We start from the raw sequence: 21,083 nt of genomic DNA on the forward strand, positions 1-21,083 counted from the left end.
CAATACCTGATACATTAGATTATGACGATAATAATCACCAAAACTTTACAAATACAAGACTGTTCTTGGATTCTGTGGTTCCACAGTCTATTCCTGAGCTGATGATAGACTGCTTTAAATTCCTCTGACTTTATATATAACACATTAGGTTTTCTATTAGGGCCTTCTCTTTCCAAAATTTCATGGCTATCATTCATTTTATCAGATAAACTTTCTCCTTAATACATCAAGTTTTCTATAATACCACAATGAAATTCTATTTGGAACTGTATTACATTTATATGTATATCAACTTTGGGAAAACTGGTATATTCTACAATACTGACTCTCCCTATCTCCCTCATCTAATTTATTCAGGTTTTATATCCTTTAAAATACATGTAATTTACCAACAATTGTTACATTTATTCCTAAGTGTGACTGTTCGGGAGAAAAATTTACTGGGATTTATCAGAGTTTTAAATGCACATGCCTGTGACCCAGAAATTCCATTTTTAAGGATTTAACACACTGTCAATAGTATACAGATATAAAAATATAAAGCTACTTATTACAATAGCAAAATGCCCAAAACAAGTTAAACGTCTGTCATTAAGGAAATGATGATCTGCACCATATTCTTGGGACAGCAAACTATGCAACCATTACAAAGAATATAGAATCACAGGTACTGGCTTAGAGAGAAGTTCTACAAAGCACTCTGCAAAAACAAGCTGCAAAATTAATGTCTTCTTTTTTTGTTTTTTTAAACTGAGGGTTGGGGTAGGGGAACAAAAGTATCACATGTAAAGTATTAAGTATACAGCCTGGCTTGTAGTAAGCATTTTAGTCACCTTAAGAAATTAAAGGTGACTTAGTGAAACAGCTGAATATTCTTTCATTTCACCTGTTTTTTATGGCCTGCCTTGTTCAATAAAAGATTTTGTGGTAGCTCATAATACAGCATTTAAAAAAAAATAAGCTTTCAACTCACATTTTTCTCATAAGATTACACATGTCCCTACAATGTACATTTAACTAGTGATGCTTTTCAATATGCCATAAAATCTCAATCCCATAACTCAGAAGGAAAAATATTATTTCTTCTAAAGAATCTTACTCTAACCTGAAGTAACCTTTTTAAAGTCGTGTTGTCTTAAATATCAAGTACCAGAGATCACACCTCAGGAACAAAGTGACATTATGTCTAATATGAAAACAAAGCCTTTCCTCCTCAGAAAGGAGACCTCCAAAATGGTAAATAATGTGAACTTACTTTTAAAATCAAACCAATATTCTGCTTTTTATTCTAAGTGATTGGCTCAAGTTTCATCTTCTGATTGTTCCTCACCAACATAAGGTCATAAAGGGGCAAATTAAAGTTTTCGTAGAGAAAGAATACTATATTCCTTTAAAAGCTATATTCACTACTAAATATAACCAGTAACTTCTGCCTCCCAGGAAACAAGGTCCTGAGTTCAGAATCTTCAGGGCCATATTATACGTGGTTCCAGATGCTCTGACAAACATTTCCAAAAGAAAAATAAATACATTAAAAAAAAAAAAAGAAAAAGAAATACATAAGACCACTACCTGCTTAAGTACTTCAATACCGTTTGAAGAAGTTGATTTTTAATGGGAGCGATTTCTGTATGCCTGTAATTATTTAAAAAGAAAGAAAGAAAGAAGAAAGAAAGAAAAAGAAAAAAGCAGATACTACTTTATGATGAGAACGATGAAAAGAGGATTTTAACGAGTATCACGTTCAGCTTTCTGATGTCAAACATACACGTTGGTTTCATAGCACTTAAAAAAATGGCATAATACTTCAAAGCATGTGTAAAACTTGATAGGAAAAAGTTACTTTTCTGTTGCACCCACAAGTCTTTGTCAATTTTTATTTTTCAGACTTCATTTCATTGCCCATTTGTAGGAGTATTTTGTGCTACTTCTGAAAGTTCAATTCAAATTAAACTATTAAGAAGTGTCAAGGAGTTACTTTTTCAATGCACCTTAAATAAATGACACAGTGAAAAAAAATTCCAACCTACTACACACAAAACACTGCTTTGCTGTCTCAATGTCTTATCGCCGGCGCGCGCATACCACGAAGAGTGACATCAGATCGAAACTACACACGGTTTCGCCGGTGACCAACCACTCCTCCAAAGACAGCAGCTACAGGCTTGCTGGAGGCAGCACCCCAAACCCCGACCTCCGGCCCGCTGCACGCTCGCGTCGGGTGGCCGCAGAACCCACTCCCCGAGCCGAGTTTGCCCGCGTAGGACCTGTTGCGCGTCCCCGCCCGCCTAGAGCCAGGGCCAGGCACCGACGCCGGCCAAGATGCACCTGCCCGGGACAGCAGCTCGGCGCGCCCGCCACCCCTCCGGAGCCCCGGCCCGCCGCCTGCCCGCCCGACCGCGGGGCTCCGAGCGGCCCACAGCCTCAGCCAGCCCAGCCCACCCGCCCGCCGACGCCCCAGGCGCCCGGGCAGCAGCCCGCGGGGAGGAGGGCGGGGCGCGGGCCCGACGCCGGCGGACGGCCGCGCTCGCTCGGGATCGGGCCTGACGGCCGCGGAGGCGCTCACCTTGGCGGCCGCGGCTCTGGCGGACATCTTGTCTCTCTCCAGCGCCGCGCGAGGCTCCTCGGACCCGAAACTCCGCGCCACCAGCCCACCGGCTCCTCACGCCACAGACCAGAAAAACATCTCCCGGGAGCGAGTGGGGCTGGGGGCGGGGGCGGCCGCAAAGGCCCGGCCCACGGGGAGGGGACTCAACTCGGACAAAAGTCCGGGAAGCGCCCGCCCGCCCCGCCCGGGTCTTCTCCGCGGGGCGCGCCCAGCCGGCGCCTCCCTCCAAGTGCGGCCACTCGCTCGGCCTCCCGAAGCTCTCACAGCCCGGACACGTCGGCCCCACCCGCTCGCCACTCGGCAACACCGAGGGCCTCCGTCCGTCCCCGTCGCACGCCCGGTGGCTCCTCAGAAGCCGGCTTCCGCACGTAACTTCCCTAGAACCAGCCGCAGAGAAGGGATCCAGCGTCGACAGGCTGAGCCGGCGCCGGCAACTGCGGGTGGCCACGCAAACCTGCCGGCCCGGCCCGGCCCACTGAGCATGCCCGGCTGGGAGGGGCGGGGCCACGGGGGTGGGGCCACGATGGGGGCGGGGCCGCAGTGGGGCGGGGCGAGCGCCCAGCGGCCAGCTTCCTCCTGGGGTCGGACCCCAGTCGCGGAAGGAAAAGCCCAGTTTCCTAAGTACTTGAGGACAGTTTCCGCTGGCATGCGACTCTTCCTGTTTGTTTCTAATCAAAGGTCCGGCAGAAATCGCCCCCGAGGAGAGAGGCCCTGTATACCAAAGCTTTTTCGACTTCTAACAGAGACGTGTCCGCTTGCTCCTCAGCAAGCCACCATGGATCAGCCCCCACGCAGAAAGGCGTCTGGAAGGCTGACACAGCAAATACCTGACAATAGTTTCCTTAACCTGGTAAATATCGATGGTCACAGCTGTCACCACATGCCCGGGCCTTGCTGCCCCACTAAAGAATGCGTTTTTCGGTAAAGCATGTCCTGCCTTTCATCTCTAAGGCGCTCCGAACACGGTCTAAATAATTGTTCTCATTGACGAACCGATTGTGCTAAAACTGGGAACTAGGTCATGGACACTCCTGGGCAAGCTGAGAAATACCCGAAAGAACTGTGGTATCATGGCCCACCCACATTAGGCTTCATGATAGTTCCAAAGTCCTTTCTCCCACCCTTTTAGGCAGAGGGCTCAAAACTTTATTTTTTGGCTTCCAAAATGCTTAAATTCTTAGTGGTAAGTGAGGAGATCAGGCTGCCCTGCATTTCTAAAGCCAGTTCTCCTGCTCACATTGGGCAGATGAGGAGGTAAAGACTTGAAGCCCAAGGTCCAAGTTAAATCAGCCACTGCACATACTTCCCACAGCGCTGTCTTGCTACACACCAAAGGATATGTAAAACACCATTTCGAGCCCATTTTTCTAAACTTTGTAAACTGTAAAGCTCTCCACAAATGTCTGAAATTCTTAGTAGCCATAAATAACACTCTTAAAGCACCTAACATAGTGCCGCCAAAGGTACACAAGAAATGCGGGAAATGCGTAAACACCAGGTTTTAAACGATGGTTTTCTGTTTGGAACTCAAACTTATGTAAAGATCAAACTTCTCTTAACCAAGAAATAGCTGTGTATCATACATAAATATCTACTAAGATTATACAGTAACCTTTTCATATATTTTGCAGCCAAGCTATCTGAACTAGAAAAAGCATTCTGCAAATCAAACCCTCATTCTTTTCTTTTTCCCCCCGCATAGAAATGGTTGGAGTCACTTTTGTGTTAAACTTATGGTGTGTGTAATTTTTTTTGTTTGGAGGCACAGTATTATTTACTCTTTTAAGAACTGTAATTAAAATGTCCTTATGAGTAACCACTCTTTTTAAAAAAAAATCTGGGGAATTTTTTTTATAGTAATAAACTACCTTTCATATCTTCATTACTTTTACCATTTAATTAGATGTGCAATTCACATAACCTGCCTAGCACTAGGCATTGTGTCTTTAATAGCACCTAAACCGAGAGACATACCTAAAAACTCAGAAACTCTTCTTTTTTTTTCTCATGTGGCACTTTTCATCAAGTCTTCCATGTATCATTTAAATGCTAGATTACAGGAGCACCTGGGTGGCTCTCATTTGGTTAAGCAACCAACTTCTGCTCAGGTCATGATCTCACAGTTACTGAGTTCCAGCCCCAACCTGCACTCAGTGCTGGCAGCTCAGAGCCTGGAGCCTGCTTTGGATTGTCTCCCTCTCTCTCTGCCCCTCCCCAGGGCTCCGTCTCTCTCTCTTTCTCTGTCAAAAATAAGTGAACATTCAAATAAATATATATAAATAAATGCTAGATTACAGCAATTTATCAATTGCTCTGTCTGTCAAAAATAAGTGAACATTAAAATAAATATAAATAAATGCTAGATTACAGAAATTTATCAAAGATCTAATCTTTCTGATTACAATTTTAGTTTCTTTTACTTTTGCCATGGTTTAAAACATGACAGAAAAAAATTTACATTGAGAATACTTGCTTTAAAAATTACATTAATAAAAATATCTCAATGAATAATAGTACCCTTTAAAATTTTTCAACGGTATTTGTAATATCTGAAGTAAACTGTAAACCTATATTTTATGTATTTCCTTTTCTCCAAAGAAACAAGAGAAAGTTTTTGTCATTTGTAAAAATAAAGGTAAAACACTATTGTCCAGTATTAAAAACAAATCTCTATTCCTATGATTTATTTTTGGGGAGATGTATTGATAAGAAGTGGAAAGCAAAGAGCATAATCTCAGATAGTTGCCCTTTGAACAATGAAGAGTTTATCCACTGAACAAGAAAAAATGTTCAAGGGGCGCCTGGGTGGCTCAGTCGGTTAAGCGTCCAACTTTGGCTCAGATCATGATCTCACGGTTCGTGGGTTCGAGCTCCATGTTGGGCTCTGTGCTGACTGCCAGCTCAGAGCCTGGAGCCTGTTTCAGATTCTGTATCTCCCTCTCTCTCTGACCCTCCCCTGCTCACGCTCTCTCTCCCTCAGAAATAAATAAAACAATAAAAAAAATTAAAAAACAAAAGGAAAAATGTTCTAGTTATACCATAACTGCAATGCTTAGGTATGAATGTGGTTATAGCTCCTGTAGACTATTACATGGGAAGAAAGAGAAGCAAATTTGAGATTCTCATTTAGAATTACAATAGAGTTTAACCAAGAATCTCTTTCAATTGCACAGATTATCTTATTTTTGATCATCTAGTACAAACTGAACAGGAACTAAAAAACCACAACACTTACAAAAAGAACTTCCTGTGGGATTTTTGGTGTCTGCGGCTCAAAATGAAAGAAAAAAAAAAAAAAACACTGTGCAAAATAGTTATAAATCTTAGAACCATTTATTAGAACAGCTTTGACCAAATGAACAGCTAAATCTATGCCCACATTTTATATATGTATATTTTGTTTTCATTACAGAAAACTTTATCCTTAGAAAGGCATATTTATGTTATTTTTGGTATGAGCTGTGAATTTACATATGAAATGCAAAGGGGAAGTATTATAAAACTGCGGTAGAACATGAGACAATGTTGATAATGGCACAGAAGACTATATACAAAACGGTAAAATTAACAGAACTTTATCAAAGCATTGTAACCACAACAACAGAAAAAAAAGAATCCTAACCTTACTGTTATGCCATGTCATTAAAAACTCTATAAATTGCAGGGGTGCCTGGGTGGCCCAGTGGGTTAAGCATTCAACTGTTAATTTCAGCTCAGGTTGTGATCTCAGGATTCCTGAGTTCAAGCCCTGTGCTGTCAGCATGATCTCTCTCTTGACAGTCTCTCTCTGACCCTCCCCCACATGCATGTGTTCTCTCTCAAAATAGATAAAATAAACTTTAAAAAATTCTATAAATTGCTTTTGAGTTTCCCTCTACTGATAAAGTCATATAACAAGATTAAATAAGGAACAACTTTCCAAGGCTCATAAAGCTTCTAGACTTCACAGACCAGTACAATTTCAAAAAAAGAAAACACAGGGGATACAGGATAGGATTACCAGCTTTTTCACTTATTTTATTTTCCAAAGTAGTGACATTTTAAAACAAACAATACAACCAGAGACGGCTAAAATGGTAGATTTTATATTATGTACCTTTGCCACAATAAAAAATAATACCAAAAGAATGTCACTATCACCAACACCATTTCGTTTTTAAAAGGACATATAAACACTAAAACCAAGTCATTTAAAAAATTCTTTTAATGTTTATTTATATTTGAGAGAAAGAGACAGACTGTGAGTGGGGGAAAGACAGAGAAATAGAGACAGAATCCAAAGCAGATTACAGGCTCTAACCTGTCAGCACAGAGCCCAACGCAGAGCTTGAACTCACTATCTGTCAGATCATGTCCTGAGCTGAAGTCGGACACTTAACCCACTGAGCCACCCAGGCGCCACAAAACAAGTCATTTTTTACTCAGTTCAGAATAAAGTACAGTCCTTTCCAAAAGAATAGTCATCCTTCGCTTGACTGGGCCAAGGTGGAGCTTTCTCTGTGTAGGGTCCTGACTCTCATACACTGGGCAGAGGGTTAGCTCTATATTCCATAGAATCCATGACCCCAGCCAAACTGGCAAGCCAAGGCTTTAACTCATCTCTGAGCAGTCTGCTCTTCTCTACAATTCCTGTTTTAACTAATCTCTGAGCAGTCTGCTCTTCACTACAATTCCTGTTTCCCATCTTCTACACTCTACTAAGATCCCTCAAAGACCTCCTCCCCAGCCCAAACAGTAATACATAGAGAAAATAGAAATTAAGGAATGGAAATTCCCTTCCTGCCAAACAATGACATATTTACAACCCAGGGTACCTGCTTTTCTTCTTTCCCTGCCCCTGTGCTGTGAATCCCATCCCGGGTGGGGCAGGGGAGGGGGTTGCTGGCTGGCCCTATCCGCTTAGTTCTGTCTCACCATCATCTTCATCCTCAGTCAAAATATTCTACCTCTCAGAATTCAAGCTTCTTCTGATGCCTTCCATCTTAAAAACGAGGTTTAGGCGTGGGGGTCAAGCGGGGGAACCCTTGACCCTACCCAGGCTACCTTCAGAGGGATACAGCCAGCGCAGTTACACAGAACCTGGTGCTCAGGAGGGCCTTACACAGGATTTAATGCTCTGCAGGGTGGTCTTGAATCTTAACAGTTTTCGAATTGAATCTGTGTCTTGTAAGGGAAGGTGGTGGCAGAATGGGGCATGCACTCAGCTCACATGTAGTCCTGTTTGTTTTGGAATCTGCAGAGGGCTTCTCGGCTACCCACTCCTGAAGCCCCTGTCAGGGTTCACTTTCCTTCCCTGCTCCACCCTCTGTCTCTCACAAAGACCTGGGACAGGCTTGGGTCAGGTCTGTGCACCCATAGCACCTTGCGCTGGACAAGAGCCCTAGGCTGACAGGAGGCCATATCCGGGTGCAGGTGAGACTCCCGCCTAGACCCCACTGGAGGACCAAGCTATTAGGGGAGGAGGTTTAAGGATCCTTGGTAGTTGACATCTGCTAGGGGTTACATCAGCAGTCCTGCAGCCTGGCTTCTCCAGGCCCTGCCCTCAGCTAGGGCATTTAGGTCACGTGGCTTGTGAGAAGGGGGTCTCAGTAGGCCCTGGAGGCAAGTAGGACCCGCAAGGCCCTATGAATGTCTCTACTAGCTATGATGTGCTCCTCCCAGGAACGAGGTCCTCTCTCCTCCCAACCTTTCTGAGCCTGCCTGTGCTTGTCTCACATGGCCAGCTTAAGGGACAAACTCCAGGGAGAGCAGGCAAATACAGATTGTGCAATTTAAGTGACAGCTCATACGAGTTAAATATTCTGGGGGTGCCTGGGTGGCTCAGTCGGTTGAGCGCCCGACTTAAGCTCAGGTCATGATCTCATGATTCGTGGGTTCGAGCCCCATGTCAGGCTCTGTGCTGACAGCTCAGAGCCTGGAGCCTGTCTTTGGATTCTGTGTCTTCCTCTTTTTCTCACCCTCCCCTGCTCATGCTGTCTCTCTCTCTCTCTCTCTCTCTCTGAAAAATTTAAAAAAAACAAACATTAAAAAATATTCTGATCTTTGCTGTTAAAACTGGCACTGCTCAATGTAAAGATAAATGGTGGGGTGCCTGGCTGGCTCAGCTGGTGGAACATCTTGATCTCAGGCTTGTGAGTTCAAGCTGCGTGTTAGGTGTAGAGCTTACTTAAAAAAAAAAGATAAACGGTAAAACTGTACTTTTAATGGCACTGTCTTCTGCTTTTTGAATAAAAGATCCCACACTTTCATTTTTCACCACACCCACCCACAAATTATATAGACATTAGCTCTAAGACCTCCTCTCCCTCTAAATCACTGCCTAGGACTTGGTGACAAGCTTCTCTAAGTCTGTCTGTTGTCAAGGTATGCCCAGGTCTAATGGCATGCTTTTTTCTCACCTTAATTTCACAATTTCACAAAAAATGCAGACATACACTCCTTCTATGAAAGAAGCAAGGTGGGGGGCCTGAGTGGCTCAGTTGGTTAAGCATTGGACTCTTGATTTCTCATGTTCATGAGACTGAGCCTGGAGTTGGGCTCTGCGCTGATAGCAGAGCCTGCTTGGAATTCTTTCTCTCAGTTCCTCTGCCCCTCCCCCACGTGCACATGTTCTTTCTCTGTTTCAAAATAAACAAACATTCAAAAACAAAAACAAAGAAAGAAACCACAGGTATTTTTAAAAGCTCAACCAGGGGTGCCTGGGTGGTTCAGTCCATTGAGCTTCTGACTTCAGCTCAGGTCATGATCTCCAGGTTTGTGAGTTTGGACCCCATTTCGTCAGGTTGCTGCTCTCAGCACAGAGCCTGCTTCAGATCCTCTGTCCCCTTCTTTCTCCATCCCTCCCCCACCTGCACTCTGAAAAATAAACAAACATTTTTTAAAAAATGTCCAACTGGACCACATGCCGCCATCCTCATTCCCATTATCTAAGAATACTACTATTTAAATTGAATCAGACAGTGTATTTCCAGATCACTTTCTGTGTATTTATTTACACATCTGTATGAAAACAAAGAGAAAGAAGGGGGAGGGGTGTGTGTAGACATACAGGAATATATAATCTTTTTAAAAAACAAATGGTAGATAATATCTACCATTTTGCAATTTTTTTACTTAATATTTTTGTCTTAGAGATTACCTTAAACAGTGAAAATCGACATCATCATTTTATTTTATTTATTTATGTTTGCAGTTTTTTTATTTGAGAGAGAGAGAGACCAAGCATGAGCAGGAAAGGGGCAGAGCCCAATGCAGTGCTTGAACCCACCAATCGTGAGATCATAACCTGAGCCAAGGTCAGACTCTTAACCAACTAAGCCACCCAGGCACTCCTATGTCACCATTTTAAAATGGCTCTATAGTATTCCATAATACGCATATATTGTAATTTGTCTCATTAAGATGGTTTTGATATTATTATGCTGCAATGAAAACCCTTATTTATGCCTTCTTGTGCACATGTGTAGTATTTCTCTAGGAGAGTGATCCAGAAGGGGATTTTCTAGGTTGAAGTATAGGCTTATTTAAAATAATTTTTTTTTATTTTTTAAACTGTTAAGGTCCACCATTCCTCCAAAAATACCAGATCAACTTATCCTGTTTTCCCTACCCATATGAACACTTGATAGTATTAATCTTTTAGATTTCTGCCCATCTGGTAGACAAAAAATTGTATATTACTTGGCTATTTATCTCATTTACTCCACTTTTTTTTTCCTATTATTTCTGTTATTGATTCATTGAAGCTCATTAAGTATCTTTTTTTTTTTAATGCAACTAGGTCTTTTAGTCAGCTGTTTGTGTAAGTGTTAAATAAAATTTGTTTTGGAGTAATTTAGATGTACAGAAAAGTTGCAAGGATAGTACACAGTTTACCCACCATACCCTAATGTTAGGATCTTACACAACTATGGTAGATTTGTTAAAAGCTAAAAAATCAACATTGTTACAAGACTATTAACTGCATCAAATTCTGCCAATTTTTACTCTTTAATTTCTCTGATATTCTTCCAACTTTGCCAATTCCTTCTTCTTTCCAAATCTTAAGGTAATTATTTAGACATACTCATTTTGAGCTTCTAGGCTTTTTTTAAGTTCAGGTTTGTGAACATGACAATGAATGAGGCAAAGTATAAACTAAAAAGTTACAGAGGACAACACAGGGTACACCTGGAGATTCACAGTTCTTATGTTCAAGAACATTCTTTTCTTAGACTCCTGTTTGTGAAAGAATTGCTGTGGAATATTTTTCCAGCCTCAAACAGTAAATAGAGATAAGAAGAAATCTATTGATTTCATTTTAGTTTGGAGTCTGTCTTCCCCAGATGACAGGGAGTCCCAAACTCATTGGATTAAAAAAAAGAGAGAGAGATTTCTTAAAAGAAGCTGAATGATCCAGTCCCCCGAAAGTATGTTTGGATTTTTCTAAACAATGTGTGTGTTTGTACGTGTTTGAGTGTGTGATAAACCTTTATAATAATGCGCTTTTAAAACAAATAAACAAAAAATATAGAAAAGTGAGTAAAACTCCATTTTGAAAAAGGTAAATATATTTTTATGTTTAAAATAACCTGTAAAAGGGAATAAAATAGCTGCATATGCTTGCAAAATTAGTAAGAAAATTAGGAATAAATACAAGCAGTTACCTTTGAAACAGGAAGAAGACATCAATAATAACTTTTTTACATATACTCTATAACATAGTTGCAACTCTGGAAACAAAAATATTTTATACACTTTAAGAAAATAAATGAAATGAAGAAGAAAAAAATCTGTAAAAACTGAAAAGGAACTGAAGTAAGAAAATGTACATTAAGTTGGTGACCTAACCATACAGAGAAAAGAATTCTTTCCAATCCCTTTTGCACAAAATACTTCGATTGTAGATTCTTTGTATAATATATTCTAAGGAAAACAGCACTCCAAAGAAATCCTAAATTTCATTCAGTAATCTATTAGTAATAATATCAGCATTAATTTGAAACTGTTAATATATGTGTATGTGTGCATTAGCTAATATAAAACTGTTATCTATTCATTGTGTATTAACCTATATGTAATAATTACCTGCTATTTATATATGTATTTTAGCCTGGAGCTTGTTTCGGATTCTGTGTGTCCCTCTCTCTCTGAGCTCACGCTGTCTCTCTCTCTCTCTCTCTCAGAAATAAATAAAACATTAAAAAATTTTTAAAAAATTTCAAAGCAATAATGCTAACTTAACATGTTAGTGTATGCTAATAATGCTAGTATTATATATAACATACGCTTATACACTGGTTATATATTAGTTAATACATCAATATATATTAGGTCATATTAACATTCTTATAAACATTTCCACTTAAAGGTAAAAAGTATAAAATCAAAGAAGTTATATAAAAATGTTGTTGGGGCGCCTGGGTGCCTCAGTCAGTTGAGCGTCCAACTTCGGCTCAGGTCGCGATCTCGCGGTTCATGGGTTCAAGCCCCGTGTCAGGCTCTGTGCTGACAGCTAGCTCAGAGCCTGGCGCCTGTTTCAGATTCTGTGTCTCCCTCTCTCTCTGACCCTTCCCTGCTCATGCTGTCTCTCTCTCTCTCTCAGAAATAAATAAAAAACATTAAAACAATTAAAAATAAATAAAAAAATGTTGCTTTTCCAATTTAAATTTTAAAAATCAGTATAACTTAATTTTTAAAGTGTCTTTTAAAATGTATATAAATATGTATGTGTGTGTGTATAGAGATTTTCTAGCTCTTGCCCATGAAAAAGACTAGAAAGGAAGAAATCCCAATAGCAACAAGCACATCTAGTATGCATACTGTAATCTCCAAACAGGAATGACATGTTATAGGTCCAGAGCATGAAATATACAAGATAATCTTGGGATATTTTGTGCCAGAAAGCAAGGAAGTTCTCAAAGGGATGCACAAGCCAGTAGTTTCCATTAGCCAAAGATGAAACAATTTGAGCCCCCTGCTGCAAGATAAAATAAAAGGCAATTAACTAAAACACACTGAATAGCTAAATCTGATGAATTCATATCAACAAATAAAGTGAGAGAGCCCCCAAACAACTACTTATTGAGCAGCCCTGGATATAACTTGGGCACCAGCTTCTTATTCTGTTAGCTGTCAATTTCAAGGAAACAATATATTTTGTAATGAGAGTTATTTCAGATGACCAAATAACTCTAATTAATAAAAAAAATATTCCTTATATAATTAACTACAGGGATGCCTGGGTGGCTCAGTTGGTTAAGCAACTGACTCTTGATTTCAGCTCAGGCCATGCTGACAGCGTTGAGCCTGCTTGCAATTCTCTCTTCCTCTCTCTTTGCCCCTCCCCTCCCTCCCTCAAAATAAATAAATAAACCTTAAGAAAAAAATAATTCCAGCTAACAAAACTGGAAGAATAGAATTAGGAAACTGTCATGTTGTAATACTTGAAATAATAGACCTAGGCAATGGATCATCAAAGGATCAACCCACAGATCAAGATTAGCATCATTAAGAGCTAAGACAAGCAAACATTTAGGCCTCCATGTGATACAATTGGAAGCAAACAGTACTATCCACAGAGGATGCCTGCCCCCAAAATATGGAACTTGCATGAAATTCAGGCTATAGGGTTGGTTAACTTTCATAAACAGAAATATAGGAGACTAATGCAGGAGATTATGCAGGAGTTAAATGACTTCACAAGGAAGCAAACAGACGAATACAGAATGAAGGAGGTTCTACACAGGAAAATGGACCCAGTTTTCAAAACAAATCAATAGAAAAAAAGAAAAGCAAGTTGGGGCTGATATGGACCATTTATGGATGGATTCCTTTTCAGATCCACTTACTGTAAAAAGACATTTTTGAGACATTTGGGGGAAATTTGATTATGGACTGAGTGCACAATGATACCAAGATGTGACAATAGTGCTGCAGCTACATAGGAAGGTACCCGTTTTCAAGAGATACATATGGAGGGCACCTGGGTGGCTCAGCTGGTTAAGCATCTGACTTTGGCTGAAGTTATAATCTCATGAGTAGTGAGTTCAAGCCCCACATTGGGCTCACTGCTGTCAGCACAGAGCCTGATTTAGATCCTCTCTCCCTCTCTCTCTGCCCCTCCCCTGCTTGCGCTCTCTCTCAAAAAAAAAAAAAAAGATGCATATGGAAACATTTAGAGTTCAAATATCACAATACTTGGGATTTGCTTTAAAACATTTCAACAAAAAGTTAAAAAGTAGAGGCAGCAAATGTAGCAAAATATTGACAGTTGGTGAATCCAGGTGATGGGCATATGGGAAGTTTCTTGTATTATTCTTTCTATTTTGGAGCATATTGGAGTGTTCATATGCATTTGAAATTTTTTATCATGAAAATCAACAAAAACACTAAAAACAAATATTCCTGCCAGCAAAGGTGGGTAGATTGTAGATAACTGTCAGACACTGCAGCCATCCCTATTTGAAGACTATTGCAATGTAACATTACAGTTCTCACCAAGAGTTGGAATATTCCCCCACATCCCTTGAATCTGGGCAGCAATGTGACCTGTTTTAGTTAAAAGAAAAACATGACACAAGCAGAAGCTTGAAAACCACATGGGCAATAGGTTGTGTTTTCTGTTGCTACTAAGAACCCTGAGACCACCATGGGAAGAAGAAGCCCTGAGTAGCAGGGGCTGCAGAAGTCACGTGGAAAAGAAATAAGATGCCGTGGCTCACAGTGTGCCAACCTCCAGACATGTGAGCGAGGGAATTCTAGACCATCCAGTTGCAGCCAAGCCACAAACTGATTGCATCTGTATGAGTGAGCCCAGGCAAGTCGAGCAAAATATCTACTCAGCAGCCCACAGAATCATGAATATATAAAACACATTCCAGAGCAGGTCTCAGAACTCAGAACACCCAGATGTTAAGTACTGGGTGATTTGTTACACAGCAACGTCAAACTGATGTGGATGGCTAAATCTACAGGAGTACTACACAAACATATACAAAAGATGAGCTTCTATATACTGTGGAGGTACCTGGCATGTAGTCCATAAAGGTATCTGAATAGGAATTCACTATGAATTCACATGACACTGGAAAATGTACACACAGAAACTGCTCTAAAGACAATGGAGGCTTTGGTAGATCACCTCCTTTTGCATGTACAGTGAGGCTATGAAACCGAGCAGTCACTCCACGGTTAGAGGCAGGTATGACAGATGGTCTATGGAGAACTTTTTTTTTTTTTCTTTTGAGGACTACAAAGATCTGGCTCTGCCTCCAGTCACCAATCCCAGACAAAAGAGAAACAGTCTTCGGAATTGCTGGCAGATGGCCCTGCCTTTCTTCCCTGTTCTGCAACCCAAGTAGCCAGTGCATAAAGAGCACACATCTGTGAGAGTCTGGCTGACCCTCCCTCCTTGAAGTGCCATAGCTGGGGCTACCCTAGCATCCATGAACACATCCGGGACACTCTCCAACAGGGCACATTTCACCCTTCATACTGTAAGAACAAATCATGCTTCCCAGTTACCACAGATGTCCACCTGCAAATGCTGGACCCAGGTAGAAGGATTAATTAGAGAGTGTTTAAACTACCACAGGAAATAAATGATACAGGAGTCACTGAGGTGCATATGGATACTTTAGCCAAGGTATTTTTTTTTTTTTTTTTTTTACAAATAGTTTATTGTCAAATTAGTTTCTACATAACACTCAGTGCTCATCCCCAAAGTGCCCTCCTCCATGCCCATCCCCCCCTCCCCCCCACATCCATCAGTCCTCAGTTTTTGTCAGCATTCAAGAGTCTCTCATGGTTTGCCTCTCTCCCTTTCCCCCACCATTTCCGCCCTTCTTCTCCCCCTTGGTCCTCCGTCAAGTTCCTCCTAATCCTCCTATACGTGCAAACATATGGTATTTGTCCTTCTCTGCCTGACTTATTTCGCTCAGCATAACACCCTCAAGGTCCGTCCATGTTGCTACACATGGCCAGATTTCATTGTTTCTCATTGCCATGTAGTATTCCATGGTATAGATAAACCACATCTTCTTGATCCATTCGTCTGTTGATGGACACTTAGGCTCTTTCCATGTTTTAGCTATTGTGGAGAGTGCTGCTATGAACATTGGGGTACATGTGCTCCTATGCCTCAGCATTTCTGTATCCCTTGGGTAAATTCCTAGCAGTGCTATTGCTGGGTCATAAGGGAGTTCTATTGTTAGTTTCCTGAGGAACCTCCACACTGTTTTCCAGAGGGGCTGTACCAGTTTACATTCCCACCAACAGTGCAGGAGGGTGCCCGTTTCTCCACATCCTCGCCAGCATCTAGAGTTCTCTGATTTGCTCATTTTAGCCACTCTGACTGGCGTGAGGTGGTATCTCAGTGTGGTTTTGATTTGTATTTCCCTGATGAGGAGGGATGCTGAGCATCGTTTCATGTGTCTGTTGGCCATCTGGATGTCCTCTTTGGAGAAGTGTCTGTTCATGTCTTCTGCCCATTTCTTCACTGGGTTGTTTGTTTTTCGGGCGTGGAGTTTGGTGAGTTCCTTATAGATTCTGGATATTAACCCTTTATCTGATATGTCATTTGCAACTATCTTTTCCCATTCCGTTGGTTGCCTATTAATTTTCTGGGTTGTTTCCTTTGCTGTGCAGAAGCTTTTAATCTTAGCCAAGGTATTTTTTACTAAAGGAAAAATATTAAAGGAATTTAAACATCTTTTTTAAAATATTTATTTATTTATTTTTGAGAGAGAGAGTACGCACTGCATGAACAGCCGGAGGGACAGAGAGAGGAGGAGACACAGAATCCTAAGCACGGTCCAGGTTCTGAGCTGTCAACAGACAGCCCAATGTGGGGCTCAAACCCATGAACTGTGATATCATGATCTGAGCCGAAGTTGGACGCTTAACTGACTGAGCCACCCAGGTGCCCCTAGAGGGTTTTAAATCATGACTGATTAATTTAGGTAAATCATATAACTTTACAATAACCCTCCTAAGGATTGTATGGTTTCTCTTAGTATCATTAGCAAAATATTGAACCTATGATATTTTATAAATTCAAATAAAAGAAAAATTCCTAAATATTTCTTCATAATACTAGCTATTTTTTTCATAATACTAGCTATTTATTTGTACCTATTTTAAAGTTAATTTTGGTACTTTAATTTTTGATGGCCATTTTCAGTACATTACAATTACTCTTCACACAAATGCCATCCACATTTACATGCTATTATATTTTTAAAGGTGCAATATAATTTTTAAGTATGGTTTTTTAAAACCACAAGATCTTATAAGTAAATGGCCATATTTTATACTCTTTTGAATTAGGAAACTATTATTTAGTAAACGTTGCAAATGCCTTTTTTGGACTATAGGTTTGGAATTAACATTATTCAAAAAGATCAACAACACAAAAAGACCATTAAACATGGTGTTTGGGAAGACTGGACTTTAAAGGCTAAGTAAAATTGGTGGCAGCTTTGTTATCTGTGGAACTAAACTTATAGGGGACAAATGAAAAACCTGGAGCTGAGCTGAAGGTTGGTGCAGCAGAAGCCAGGGGCCCAGTGGCCCCCTTACTCGGGACAGAACTTTCATCTCCTGCTCCTGAAAGTCCTGCCTTTTCCTTTTGAAAGTGCAACACAGGGGTGCCTGCGTGGCTCAGTCAGTTAAGCATCTGACTTTGGCTCAGGACATGATCTCATGATTTGTGAGTTTGGGTCCCACATCGGGCTCTGTGCTGACAGCTGAGAGCCTGCAGCCTGCTTTGGATTCTGTGTCTGCCCTTCCCCTGTTCATACTCTCTCTTCCTCTCTCTCTCAAAAATAAAATAAAAATAGTAAAAAAAAAAATTTTTTTTTAATGAAAGCACAACACAAAGAGCTGAGGAAAAGCCATTAGCTTCATTATCATTCTACCTAATACTAAAATAAATGTTCTCTCCTGTTAACAAAGTGTGGACACATATGGTAAAAGCATCAGAAAGAACATAATGGAAATAATCTGGGAAAGGTCTTCTGGGACTAAAGTTTCCTCATCTGTACAACAGAGGGGAGTGACCTGGGAGATTGGGGTGTGTTGGTGGGGGGAGGGGGTGTGCTAGATTAATCCTAAAACCCTTTCCAGCCATAACTTGCAGTGATCTAAAAAGTCAAAAGCTTTTGCTCCCTGACACTAGGAGGCTAACACTGGATGTGGTTATTTGTAGGCTTTACAAGTTTTGGAAAAATACAGGTCATAAAACCATAGACTCTGTTTCTATGAAAAGCTCTAGTTTTAAATGTGTCTAATTTTAAAGATGATTAGTATTTCCATCTGAGAGTATATATTATATGAAAGTGAAAAGTTTTATAAAAACTGGACAAATTAGAAAACATGCAAAAATCCAGTTAAGCTTCAATCTGTGTGTGTGAGAGTGTATGTTTTGAAAGGGTGTGGTTTCCTGACTCTGGATTGTTTGGAAATATTCTGACAAAGCCAAATTCATTTCTCTGATATCCTGAACACAGCAAGGAACTGGTGCCTAAAATAGCATAAAACATGATATTCCTACACATGTAATCAATGTAAGCCAACTAAAAAATGTGACAGACACACGTAAGATTTTTAATCTGTATTCTCATAATTCCTTTTGTAGACATAGTCCCTTCAATCGGCTGGACTAGAAAATTTAGCATACTTTTCACTCATTTGTTCATTAAAGCAATTTTCACCTATTCAATAAGCATTTATAGAACTCTTATTATGTGCCAGAAACCACTTCTTTTAAAACCTTTCCAGGTTGATTTGTTTATTTAACGTCATCGTCTTTTACTCTCTCTCTTGCCTTTGTTAGGTGTGATGCCATGTTCACGTTATCCAGGAGCACATTTAAATTGTACTCAAAAGAGAATGCTCTCTTACTAAGGGAAAAACCCAATCCACATACATGGGGTAGGAGGAGCAGAGAAACAGATGAGCAATTTGGTATTCTTTATCCTCCCTACCCACCTCAAGAGAAATACAGGTCTGGCTGCACTTAATTTTGCTTCTTCCCCTGCTGTAAAGAGAAGTTATGCCCGCGGTGACCTACTTTTACAGAGTGAATCTGAGACAGAAATAACAGACAAAAAGACTTAATAATATAATACATAGTAATTATAAACACATGCAATTGCCTTAACATAAGAAAATAGGTGTGGATGGAGATTATATATTATTCTGCATTATTTCCTTCTCTGTAAATAAATGTTAACAAAACAACAGCAGAACTAGTTAATGGTGGCAACCAGTAGTAATTAATGGTAGGACTATTTGACTAATGTATTAGAAAAATATAACAAGATTTTACATTTTTCTGTCCTCTGATATAGCAATTGAACTCTTTTAAAATTATTTATTGGGTATGTAAATTTCATAGGCTTTATATTGTATATTTTTAAGATATATAAATGTAAAACTTCTCAAAAGGAAAATATAAATATAACAGGGCTAAACATAAATTTAACCACAACTGCACACAAAAATAATGTCCTGCTTCTTTCAGTGCTATGATACAATCGGATATTTTTATTCTTTCTGTTTCCTTTTTCAATAACACTTGTCTGAACCGCCTGTAGCAGTTTAGACATCCCTTGTTTCTTTATGTGGTCAGAAAACTGAATACAATCATATGTAAAATTCACTTTGACTTGCAGCTCTGTTCAGCTCAAACCCACATGACACTGATCTCTGGTGTCAGCCCAATGTGACGACATTAAGCTAAATATCCTCTCAACAAAACCATTTGAATGTGGAATGCTTCGGATTTCACTGACTAATAAGAACAGGTTTTTATCTTTTTTAATTTTTTATGTTTTTAAATGTTTTATTTTTTCTGAGTGAAAGAGAGACAGCATGAGCAGGGGAGGGCCAGAGAGAGAGGGAGACACAGAATCTGAAACAGGCTCCAGGCTCCAAGCTAGCTGTCAGCACCAGAGCCTGACGCGGGGCTCGAACCCACGAACCGTGAGATCATGACCTGAGCCGAAGTCGGACGCTTAACCAACTGAGCCACCCAGGCGCCCCAAGAACAGGTTTTTAGACTCGTGGGAATTCATTCCACCTCTCCAAAAACATCCATCCACACTGTATCTAAAGGCTTGTTAATCAGGTTGTTTGCACCTATAAATTCATCACATAGGCTATCCTTGTCTAAAATATCTTATTGTTTTATAAAACTTTTTATTTTAAAGTGATTGTAGAGTCATAAGAAGATGCAAAGAAATATTCAGGGAAATCCCATGCTCCCTTCACCCAGCTCCCCCGATGTTAGCATCTTACACAACTCTATTACAATATGGAAACCAAGAAATTGACAGTGGTACTTTCCAAAGACTATGTTCAGACTTCTCCAGTTATATAAGCATTCATGTTGGGTGTGTGTGTAGCTCTGTGCAACTTGATCACTGTCGTCTTGTATAACCACAACCACCACCACCAAGATACTCAACTGTAGCTTCACCACAAGACTCTCTTATGTTCCCTCTCCTGCCAATCTCTAACCCCTGGCAACTAATAATCTGTTCCCCATCTCTATAATTATATTACTTCATGAATATTACATAAATGGAGTCATATAGTATGTAACCTCTTGGAATTGGCTTTGTTCACTCAGCATGTTTTCCTTGAGATTTATACTGGTTGTTGCATGTATCAATAATTTCTTCTTTTGTTAAAAAAAATAATAATAATCCCTTATTCCACCTTATGGAGGTATTATAGTTTGTTTAACTATTATCCGTTGAAGGACATTTGAGTACTTCTCAACTGAGGAATATCATGAATACTACTACTTTGAATATTTGTGTACAAATCCCTGCCTGAAAATAACTCTTCATTTCTCTGGGACAAATGCTCCAAAATTCAAACATGGAGTCCTATGGTAAACCGACCCCCTCCATTTTTTTTTCAGTTTTGAGAAGAACTGTTGAAATATTTTTCAGAGTAGCTGTACCATTTTACATTGACCAGCAATGTATGAGTAATGCAGTTTGCTTCCTTGCCAGCATCTGGTGATCTCACTATGTTTCATTTTAGCCATTCTGGTAGGTATGTAATTGTATCTCACTGTAATCTTAATTGGCATTGCTCTAATGGCTAATGAGAAATTCACCTGTATATGTCCTTCAGGAAAACATCTATGTCTTTTGTCCATTTTCTAACAGATTTTTTTAACTCAAGTTTTGAGAGTTCTTTATATAGTCTAGATACAAGGATTTTGTTGGATATGTACTTTGCAAATATTTTTTCGTGACTCTTTTCTAATGACTTTTCCCCCCTTTTCCAATAATTAAAAAAAACTGAAACAGTCATTTCCAAAAAGGAGTCATTTTATCATGATGATTTTTTGCCACAACCTAAACATAACATCATATGACTCAGATACAGTCACTTTATCCTTTTTCATGGCTTCTTACGGCCTCATCAAAGATCACTAAAAAGCTCTGAAGAAACAGCATATAAATGTCTGTTTTAC

At 40.0% G+C, this 21,083-nt stretch overlaps 1 protein-coding gene across 6 annotated transcripts in view; it reads right to left on the reverse strand.

Annotated features, from left to right (window-relative positions):
- The window catches only part of TJP1 (tight junction protein 1), a 101,436-nt gene extending 98,755 nt beyond the window's left edge, over positions 1 to 2,681 (reverse strand). For all 6 annotated transcript variants that reach the window (XM_039235047.1, XM_039235046.1, XM_039235045.1 and 3 more), the window contains exon 1: positions 2,567 to 2,681. In XM_039235047.1, coding sequence (XP_039090978.1) covers positions 2,567 to 2,593 — 27 coding nt within the window. In that variant the 5' untranslated portion in view covers positions 2,594 to 2,681. The remainder of the gene's footprint in view (positions 1 to 2,566) is intronic.
- Positions 2,682 to 21,083: the final 18,402 nt, after the last annotated feature.

The sequence above is a fragment of the Hyaena hyaena genome, unplaced genomic scaffold (genome assembly GCF_003009895.1).
Source record: "Hyaena hyaena isolate Hyena2069 unplaced genomic scaffold, ASM300989v1 scaffold_95, whole genome shotgun sequence".
In the NCBI taxonomy this organism is placed as follows: domain Eukaryota; kingdom Metazoa; phylum Chordata; class Mammalia; order Carnivora; family Hyaenidae; genus Hyaena; species Hyaena hyaena.